Source organism: Cynara cardunculus, assembly GCF_001531365.2.
Source record: "Cynara cardunculus var. scolymus isolate 2C chromosome LG 10, CcrdV1, whole genome shotgun sequence".
Taxonomy (NCBI): domain Eukaryota; kingdom Viridiplantae; phylum Streptophyta; class Magnoliopsida; order Asterales; family Asteraceae; genus Cynara; species Cynara cardunculus.
Window position 1 is genome coordinate 14,074,216 of NC_037537.1, and position 11,328 is coordinate 14,085,543.

Below are 11,328 nucleotides of genomic sequence, written 5' to 3' on the forward strand. Positions count from 1 at the left end.
GCAGGCATCCAAAACCAAAATAAGTTGAAAAAAAGAAACGCAAAAAAAGTCCAGGCCTAAAAGCCTGGCCTTGAATGGTTACGTACCGGTTTTCTTTGCTAAAACCCGGTCAACCGGTTATTTGGAATTTTTTAAACCCGGTTCTGCTGGTTCTTTTCGGTAAATTTATTTGTCAAAATGCCTCGGTCAGGGTTTACAATTACACTACAGAATAGCAGAAAATGGCTAGTGGAATGGTGGGGGGAGGCGGGAACGGGGGAGTGGAGTGGCACCAGAGGCCTCCAAATGCTAAAAACCCCATCGTCTTCTTCGACATAACCATCGGCACCATCCCTGCAGGCCGTATCAAGATGGAGCTTTTCGCCGACATCGCTCCCAAAACGGCCGAGAACTTCAGACAGTTCTGTACCGGAGAGTATAGGTATGATGCTTCTTCTTTTTAGTTTTTAATCAATAGTTATTTTAGGTGTGTCGCTTTCGTTTTACTTCTTTGGAGGTGGTAACATATGTGGCGGCAGCAGAGAAGAAATTGATACATACGTTAAACAATAAACATCTATTATGCTAAATAAAAGTTTGTACTAAAAAACACAAAATATCCAATGGGAATTTTGAAGTAATAAAGTGCTACAGTTGAATTCTCAAAATGAAAAGTGGACCGTTACTAGGGCAGAGAGCCAGTATTATTTTGATGTTTGTTCTTGCATCTTTGATGGTGGTGGTACCTATATCCCCTTCATTTCTATGTTCTCAAGTGCAAGTCTTTTTTTTATGCAATAAATTCTGTGTGGTAGGGTTGTAGAAGTTTCTTAGGATTGAACTTCATAACAAACAAAATTTTGGTGAGTTTATGTTTTATTTAGGGGGTGTTTGGATGTGTTTTTCTGGAAGTGATTATTAGAAATTGAATAATCAATCCTCCGGTCAAATGCCAGGAGGACCATCCGACTCCGGTTTTCACTAGCTTTGGTGGGTTGTGGAGTGTCTGTCAAGGGTGCTAGCTCGAACCCTGGGGTCATCTGGGCATAGTGGAACGTGTAACCTGCCTGCTGTACAGTGTTTGGAGGTAGTTGTGCCACTTGAGGTGCCAATAGTCACTTTTGATGGTGTTAGTGTTTGGCAAATTTTAATTATCAAGGAAGTAAAGATAAATAAGGGTCAAGTAGGTAATTTCATTCTACCATTTGATATTCATTTATTGTTGCAGCCAGTATCAAAATAATTACTTAGGATTGATTTCTTTGAAATGATCATAAACATAACCCAAACACTAGAAACTAATGATTACTATAATCACCTTCAAAGCACAGATCCAAAAACCTCCTTAGATTGAATAGGTTAAGATGTCGTCAGATGTATACAAGTATTTATAAATTCCCTTGTTATTTTCCAGGGACATAGTTTTAGGATTTCATTTTCTCGTTTGCTTTGCTTTCTTGCTCATTTTTATTCTTTAGTGTTTCTATTCTACGGCCATATTGTATATTACACGGGAAGTGGATTACCAAACATACATGTTGTAGTTCATAGTATTTTAATGTTCTGCAAAGTAAACGTGGGAAGAGCTTCTCACTTCATATGGGAGGGAAAAGAGATAAGTAACAATATAGAGAAGTTGTAAAACATATAACCACCATTTTTGTTTTTCAAAAGTTTGGTTTTGGTCATAGTTCTACAAAAGATAAAGAATTACCAACAACTTCGAGTGAACAAATCTGGTAATGGTTTGTTAAATAGGAAATAAGTGTCTACAAGTATTGAAGCATCCAATTGAGTTTATATGGAAGGATAGGTCATGGTGAGCTTACAATATCCTTGGAGATGATACACGACATGCTTGTTATGAAGTCATGTTAAAAGGGAAAATTGAACATCTGAAAACACTTTTAAGGCTTCATTGATGTAGACCATTGCGCTCCATTGCTCGTCTCCATTTTGTGATTCCCATCCATGGTTTTCAAAATCGTTTGAGGCGTACACCTCGAGGAGGTCCAAAACCCCTCATGGTCCCTGGACGAGGCTTAAGCCTCAATTGGTGAGGTGGTGCGTTGAGGCGTTTCTTAGGCGCACGCCTCTCCAAACAACATTTTTTCCTTCTCCATTTCTTACTTTTTCCTCTCTCAAGAAGATATTCATCTCAAAGGCCAACCTAAAAAGTAAGTTCTTTTTAGGTTGTGTCCATATTTTTAGTTTATGTATAATATATTATATTATGTATATTTTAGTCAAGTTATATGTTCTATATAATGTATAATGTGTTTTCTATATGTATAATATGCTATGTATGTTTTTTTGTATATTTTCTGTTTTTTTGTATTATTTTTATTTTCTGTTTTCTATATTATTTTCAGTTTTCTATTTTATTTTTCATATTTTTGTGGATTTGGAAGATAAAAGTGATAGTGATTATGGATACGATTGTGGAGCTATACAACTTGATCATGCTAGGGGGAATTATAAGTTATAGATTGATATGTTTTTAGACGCAGTTGTAGTCTATCTCATAACATCTACTTGTATATATAGTTCCTTGTGTTGTAATCAACATATAGTAGAAAATAATATTCCTCCTACTTCTCTAAAGCTTTTATGATATCAGAGCTCTAAAAAGCTTTGATTCTTTTCTTGATTTTTTTTTCTTACAAACTCTTGCGTGAACAATACTCTGCATGAACAATAACTCCAACGTGAAAAGTAACTCCGTTGTGAAGATGATTGGCGTGAATAGCAACACCGTCTTAAAAAGCTGTGGTTTTTCCAGGATCAAGTATCAGGGAGACGATTGGTAGTGCTAAAAAGACTTTTAGATTATACGATTTCTTTCCATCCGAATCCGCTACAAGCTTTCTAGTTCATGGATCTACTACCATAAATTCCACCTTAAGAAACTATTTCCATCTTTGTTTAATGATTCTGATGTTTTTTCATGCAAAATCTGCCAGATGTCCAAACATACTAGAGTCCCGTTTCCTATTCATACCTATAGTGCATCGAGTCTATTTTCTCTAGTTGATAGTGATGTATAGAGGTCCTTCAAAAATCCCTTCAATTTCTAATAAAAGATCGTTTATTTCATTCATTGATTATCATACTCGAGTTTGTTGGATTTATCTTTTACATAACAAACCTAAAGTTGTTAGTATATTTGAAAAGTTCCATTTGATTATCTTTACATGATATGATGCAAAGATCAAAATCCTTCGAACAAAACAACGAAACCGAGTATTTCAATTCGGCCATGTCTAGCTTTATCACAAGACATGGTATTATACACCAAAGCTCGTGCATTAATACCCCTCAAACAAAATGGCGCCACTTGTTAGAGGTAGCACTATCCCTACTCCTTCGAAGTCATGTGATGCAATTCTAACAACCTGCTATCTCATTAATTGGTTGATTTCACGTGTATTAAAATTCCAAACACCTCTAGCCGTCCTACAAATATCCTTCCCTAAGGCTTATGCCTCTTCCAATCTTGATCTGAGAGTATTTGGTTGCTCGGTCTTTGTTCACGTTCATAGTAAAAAAAGGTCCAAACTTGACCTAAGGAGTGCGAAAGGTGTCTTTGTTGGTTATTCCTCCTTCCAAAAGGGATATCGATGCTACTGTCCAAAAGAACAAAAATAATTAGTTTCACATGATGTCACCTTTCTTGAAGATCAATTCTATTACTCTCATCAATCTAACAAGAGAGCCAAGGCATCCTATCCTATAGGAATCGAAAGGTGGGAACAATTATGGGCTTTCGATCCTCCAATCACCTCACCGAAGAACTATCCAGATTCACCTCACCAAAGAACCAGCCTGAAACCACCTCACTTAAACCCACAATTCTAGAAACAGTTGACCTTATCTCTCCATCACCACTTTGGAAAGGAGTTACTCCAAAGTCTAAGGTACACCAAGAGTTGCCTTAGAAATCTGATTTTGATGTACCAATTGCATTCAGAAAAGGTACGCACTCTTGCACTCAACATCCTATTACTGATTTTCTTGGCTATGCTAATCTAGCCCCACCTATGAAGGCTCTTGTTTCGAGTCTGTCTTTAACAAAAGAACCGGCCAATATTCATGAAGCTTTGCAAGACGGTAAGTGGTGGGCTGCGGTATTTGAAGAGCTTCGTTCCCTAAAAAGATGGTACATGGGTTATGGTTGAACGCCCGCACGGTAAGACCACAGTTAAATGGGTGTTCACAGTTAAGTACAAAAGTGGTGGCTCTATTGAAAGATACGAGGCTCAATTAGCAGCAAGAGGCTACACCTAGACATACAAAATCGATTGTCAGGAGACATTTGCCTCGGTTGCCGCGTTCTCCTCTCACTGCTACCAACTTTGATTGGCCTCTTCATCAACTAGACGTAAAAATGCGTTTTTAAATGGCAACATACACGAGGTCTACATGGATTAACCCCCTGTTTTCATGCTTCAAATGGTAGCCCTAAAGTTTGTCGTCTCAAGAAGGCCATTTATGGTCTCAAACAGTCCCTAAAAGCGGTTTGATCGGTTCGCTCATACAGTTAAACCATTTGGGTATGCTCAAGTCCATGTCGATCACACTCTTTTCTACCTTAAAGAACATGGTAAGATTGCTATCCTAATCGTATATGTCGACGACATATACTTACGTGAGATCATGCAATGGCCATTGCAAACATTAAAGCCCATCTGGCTCGCTCCTTACAAATGAAAGACCGTGGTCCATTATGGTACTTCTTGGGAATGGAGATTGCAAGAACGAAATCTACGATTAGTTTGTCTCAAAGGAAATATAGCTTGGACTTGCTCAAAGACACCGGGATGCTGGGTTATTGGCCGCCTCTACTCCTATGGATTCTTCTCTAAAGTCTGATGCTAGTTCTACGGTTCCAGTCGGTAGGGGGAGATTCCAACGTCTTGTTGGTCGATTGATATACCTCGCACATACCAGGCCTGAAATTACGTTTGCAGTTAACTATGTAAGCAAATTCATGCATTCACTGTCCCAATGCCATCTTGATGCTGCTCATGAATTCTACGGTATCTTAAAGGAACACTAGGTCATGGTTTACTGCTTAAGAAACAAGTCAATCAAAAGTCTAGAAGTGTTTACAGATGCAAGTTAGGCAAGTTGTCAAACTAACTGGCGTTGTACCTCAGGTTACTGTTCTTATGTGTTTGGCAACCTTGTCACATGGCGAAGCAAGAAGCAGGGAGTGGTCTCAAGAAGCAGTGTTGAAGCCGAACTACAAGCTACTGCTCTAGGTGTGTGTGAAGCACTCTGACTAAGAAGATTACCGAGTGAACTAGGAATCCGGGTACTACACTCAATGACTATTTGGTGTGATAATAAAGCTGCTATCGCCATGACACATAATCCAGTTGATCATGATGTAACAAAACATGGTGGTGTGATAATAAAGCTCCTATATTTTTACTACTCAACAAGTGGCTGACGTCTTCACTAAAACACTAAGTTTACCACTATTCAACACATTAAAAGGTAAGCTTGGATTATATAACATATACCATCCAGGTTGAGAGAACAGTAATCGGATATGGATTAATGGAGAGAGATAGATAGACTCTAATAGGAAAGTTTTGTAGATAAGTGCTTATCCCATATTGTTAGGAGTTGTAGTTGTAGTTGTAGTCTATCTCCTAACCTCTACTTGTATATACAGTTCCTTATGCTGTAATCAACATAGAGTAGAAAATAATATTCTTGCTACTTCTCTAAAGCTTTTAGTATATGTTACAATTCTCAACTGCTTTATACTAATTCGTTATTTTGTTCATCTATTTAATGTTCCGGCAGAAAAGCTGGACTACCTGTGGGATATAAGGGATGTCAATTTCATAGGATAATCAAGGATTTTATGATACAAGCTGGTGATTTTCTAAAGGTTGGTTCTTTCATTCCTTTGATGCTTGATCATTCACCTCATTTTCTTTTTTGAATGTAACCATAGTGCTCATAAAATTTTCAAAGTTGAATGGCAACTTCGTCTTTGGTAGCTGAATTAAGGTGTTAAAATCATTACACTATTTCAGAAGTTGATGGATGCTTCAAATTTAGGATTATATACTTGTTCAAAGAAAAAAGCATCATGGTTGATGGTACTAGGCAATTCAGAAAATGAATTTGTTTATAGTTAGCAAGGAAGAAGCACTAAATAATAAGTGAAAACTTCCTTGTACCTCTTGTTGCTCACGCATAATTAAAACAAGTTTTGTATTCCTTTTTGCATGGTAAGTCATTTTAAAATGAAAATCCATTATGTAGAAGAGTCTGGTTTTCATTTCTCAGAAGGTCTATTAACACGAAATATGTTACATGTCATGGATTGGGCATGTAAGCCTTGTTGCTTGTCATAGGAGCTCTGCCCTGTGGTGATTTGAACACCTGTTGATTGTATCTTTCTTTCTCCTATTCTCTCTCTATGTGTGTGTATATATAGTGGAGGACTAGGGCATTGAAGATAGATTGAGTAGTTACTTTCATTTGTTATTTAATGAATCAAGCGAGAGGGGTGACATCAATTGTCAAACAATTACTATTTTTGCCGAAGATTTAGCAAAGAGGGAGTGAAGGGGGGTCTATGGAAAATGGGGAGGGATAAGGCCATAGGTCTTGGTCATATCTCTATTGAGGCGTGGTAGTGCGTGGAGGCGGCGGATACGCAATGGCTCGCGGAGCTCTTTGACGTCATCCTCAAGACTACTGCTGCTTTATGAGAATTAAGGGGACATGCAGAGTTGCGACAATTATGATGGTTTAAAGCTACTTAACCACACCATGAGTTATGGGAGAGGTTGATTAAAGCCTGGATTGGTGTGAAGGGAGGTGATGGAAAACCAATTCGGCTTAATGCGAGGGACATTGATGATCAAGGCAATCACCTCCTCAGACGCCTTATAGAGAAATATAGATAGTGTAGTTAGGGACATTGATGATCAAGGCAATCATCATTATGTACATTGTTTTAGGCTGCTTAGTATTTCATATTTTATCCTCAACTTTAGTGTTCTTGTTTGTTTTAACCTATTTTTCTCGCATATGTCCTTATTGCCTCTACTATATAACCGTTCTTTATGCCTTTTGAACACATTATTTTTTTCTTTTTTTTATGTCTCAAACTCTCCACTTCCTTTTCAAATCTTCAAATATTTTTGACAAACTTTAATTATCTGAGTACTTTTATCTAGTTGATCATTATGTAAATCAAAATCTTGGAGTGTTGAGGTCCACTTTTCTTTGCAGGGGGATGGGAGTGGATGTGTGTCCATATATGGAAGTAAGTTCGAGGATGAAAATTTCATTGCCAAGCATACTGGACCTGGTCTACTGTCAATGGTATGCATCTATTGGAGCCCTCTCTTGCTCGTTTTCTAGTTGCTTCACAGATTTTGCTCTAGCTGATTGATTGTCCTTTTTGATTATATTCACTTTAGTCATACATATGGTGCCTCTGGTTTTCGTTCATTTGCTTTCAGTAAAATTGAGATGCGGACTATTGCAATAATTATCGAGACTATTTGGTTTTTGTTTGTTTCTTCTTTACCATTTCAGTATAATGGAGTTAATTATCAAGACCATGAATGAATTAGTAAATTATTCTGTATAGTTGCACTTGTGATTAGAAATAGGTCCTATGCATGTATAAATGTGTTTGTGTGTGCAAATGGTATGTTTTATGTAAGGATGCTATCTTGTGATTGCCATTACAAATGAGCACGTACTAGACTTGATAGTTGTTGAAATGGATTATATCGTTTTCAGTAACAATCTATATTTGCCAAGTGTTACTGTATCTAATGGAAGACCAAAATCTAACATTATTGGCAATATCTTGTCCTATGTTCTAGGTTTTGCGTAGGAAAATGTAGAAGGTTTCAAATTTAGTTTCAACAAGAGCTAAGTTAGTGATTAAATCAGAATAGAAGAAACTTGACCTAATAAACTTTTAACATAATTTTTTCCCTTTCTTAAGAAGTGAAGTAAGATAACGAAATGTCTGTAATTGATTATATTTGAAGTAAAACTAATAAATTAATTGAAATTATACCATGCCAATATATATGAAAATTAGGTGAATGGGATTTCTCAAGTTGTATCTAAATTAGTATTTAGGTGTTATGATTTAGGAGAAAACATCATGATTATCGTTTTAAAAGGCGGCCTTAAGCAGTGTCTTTTAATTTTGTTTCTAGTTTACTAGGTTTTGGAGAAATTTGGGATGATAGAGAGAATAAGAGAATGTAGTTTCGAAATTTTGTGTTCTTTGGGAAAATTAATACTACCTTGGGCATTCAGGTAGCTAGATCCTTAGGGGCGTATTCTTGTCGTTACCGCCGACGAGCCCCCTCCAGCCTACGACCACCCCTTTTGATCTCTCGCTACCGACCCCTTGTTAGTTCGTAGAGCCGACAGCGGGCGGCCAAGCTCATGGATCATGCGTCTGGTCCTCTTCCATTGGGTGAAAACTGAGAGATGTCTACCGGGGGTAGTTCTATCATACAACAATTAGCCAATCTAGATTTACGAATTATTATAGATTATAGATTATTCATTGATAGAATGGAAAGAATTAGAGGAAGAGGAATCCACGGGGAATGAATGGAAGATCGAAAAGTTGTGAAGAAGAAAAGATTTTTTGCTTAGACTCATGGAATTGGCTAAGCATTTTATTCGAACAAATATAGAACCAAATGGATGGTTTTGTGTTTATTACCAGTTCTTCCTCCTGAGTTGAGACCAATATATCATATAAATGAGGATAAACTAGTGACCTCGAATATCAACGAAATCTATGGAAGAATTATCTATCGGAATAATACTCTTACAGATCTATTAACAACAAGTATAACTACACCAGAAGAATTAATAATATATCAGGAAAAATTGTTACAAGAAGCTATGGATGCACTTCTTGATAATGGAATTTGTAGACAACCAATGAGGGATGATCGTAATAGAGTTTACAAGTCGCTTTCAGATGTAACTGATGGCAAAGAAGAAGAGTTCATGAGACTGCTTGGTAAACGGGTTGATTATTCAGGGTGATCAATGATTGTCGTGGGCCCTTCACTTGCATTACAACGATGTGGATTGCCTCGCGAAATAGCAATATTCGATATTATGTAGGATTATACACGAAAGATCCTTTTTTGGCTCTCTCTTTTTAGCCCCATGCCTCTTATCCCCATGATGTCTTTCTCCACTAGCAGGTTTTTTAGGTTAGAACTTTTCAAGACATCTGTAATTTGTGACCTAATCAGAAAACATCTTGCTTCGAACATAGGAGTTGCTAAGAGTCAAATTCAGAAAAAAACCAATTCTATGGGAAATACTTCAGAGAATTCTAGATGACCATCCTGTGTATTGCTATTGCTGAATAGAGCATCTACTCTGCATAGATTAGGTATACAGGCATTCCTACCCGTTTTAGTGGAAGGGCGTGCTATTTGTTTACATCCATTAGTTTGTAAGGGCTTTAATGCACACTTTGACGGGGATTAAATGTTGTTCATGTGCCTTTATCTGCAGAGGCTCAATCAGAGGCACGTTTACTTATGTTTTCTAATATGAATCTTTTGTCTCCAACTACTAGAGATCCCATTTCCGCACCAACTCAAGATATGCTTAGTGGACTCTGTCTTAACGAATGGAAATCGTCGGGGTATTTGTGCAAATACGTATAATCCATGTAATCGTAGAAACAATCAAAATGAAGATAATAACTATATATACAAAAAAAAGAACCCTTTTCTTGTAATACCTATGATGTAATTGGAGCTTATTGGCAAAAACGAATCACTTTAGGTAGTCCTTTCCTTTGTGGTTCCGGTGGTGATTAGATCAACGCGGTAGGAGCTCCCATCGAAATTCACTATGAATCTTTGGGTACCTATTATGAGATTTATGGACACCGTCTAATAGTAAGAAGTATAAAAAAAGAAATTCTTTATATATATATATATATTCGAACAACTCTTGGTCATATTTCTCTTTATCGAGGAATAGACGAAGTCGTACCGGGGTTTTGGCAAAACCAGCGGGAATGAGAGTCTTGCCCTAGGACGAATTAATTGCGGAATTTCTATGCAAATCAAGATCTAGAAAAGGAAGTTTTCCAATCACTGACTCAAACCCATTGTCAAATTCTACTAATGTCACAACGGGCCACTCATGTCTATTACAATAAAATGATAGATGAAACTGCCATGAAACGACTTATTAGTCAATTATTTAATCACTATGGAATAGGATATACATCACATATCCTGGATGAAGTAAAGACTTCTAGGTTTCCGGGAAGCTACCACCACATCCATTTCATTAGGAATTGATGATCTTTTAACAATACCTTCTAAAAGATGGCTAGTTGAAGATGCTGAACAACAAAGTTTTATTTTGGAAAAACACCATCATTATGGGAATGTATTATGTCAATCGATCGATATATGGTATGCCACAAGTGAATATTTGCGGCAAGAAATGACTCCTAATTTTCGGATGACCGATCCATTTAATCCGGTCCATATAATTTTGTGCTGTATGCTGTCCAAATTTAGAATGACAGTTAACAAATTACAAACAAAACTGTATGCTGTCCAAAATCAGATACAAACAGAAACACAGAAACAAAATCAGTGTATAAGACAGCTTCAATTTCCAGGCTCAGACTTTATTTGACTGCCAGGACCAAGTGTCAGCTGAGACCGACCATATGACAAATGCTGACTTTGATGCTTCTGTTGACTTTAATTTTGAAGAAGTTCAAGAAAAGAATTCTCAACACAGTTGTTGAATTGCGTTGTTCCTTCACTTGTTATCAGCCGAGGAGTAGATCAATAAATGACCCTAATCCGGATAGAAAATCTGATTGCCGACAGTTGCAGGGCCAATGACAACCTTGATACCAATTGATGTTTGATCTTGTATACACAATCAATTCCTTGATGTTGGATTCAGGAAAGCATAAACGACATCAGAATCTAGTTCAAAAGTAGACAACCTTCCATCTGCATGCCACCAACTCTCTTTAATCACACGTGAATCCTCTGCATAAAGCTGTATGTGGAATTCAGCAGAAAGCTGAATAAACAGGAGATTACAAGCTTGAATCAGCAAGAATATTCAAAACTGCAATATATAATCCTGCAAAGGACCTTCACAACTTCATCAACTGTTAGTGGATTTCTAAACAAAACTGATCTAATCCTGTCACAGTAAAATAAAATTCCTTCAATCTTCTGGCTAATTCAATCTCGGTGGCTGCAACAAGGGACAGATGATATGCATGGAACAGATTGTTGACACAGTCTGCTCTAAGAACATCGTTGC

General features: G+C 37.2%; 1 protein-coding gene across 1 annotated transcript in view; it reads left to right on the top strand.

Moving 5' to 3' along the window:
• Nucleotides 1-208: 208 nt before the first annotated feature.
• Nucleotides 209-11,328, top strand: part of LOC112518934 (peptidyl-prolyl cis-trans isomerase CYP22) — an 18,843-nt gene continuing 7,723 nt past the window's right edge. Inside the window, exons 1-3 of the mRNA XM_025126730.1 lie at nt 209-421; nt 5,797-5,884; nt 7,243-7,335. Coding sequence (XP_024982498.1) covers nt 222-421; nt 5,797-5,884; nt 7,243-7,335 — 381 coding nt within the window. The 5' untranslated portion in view covers nt 209-221. The remainder of the gene's footprint in view (nt 422-5,796; nt 5,885-7,242; nt 7,336-11,328) is intronic.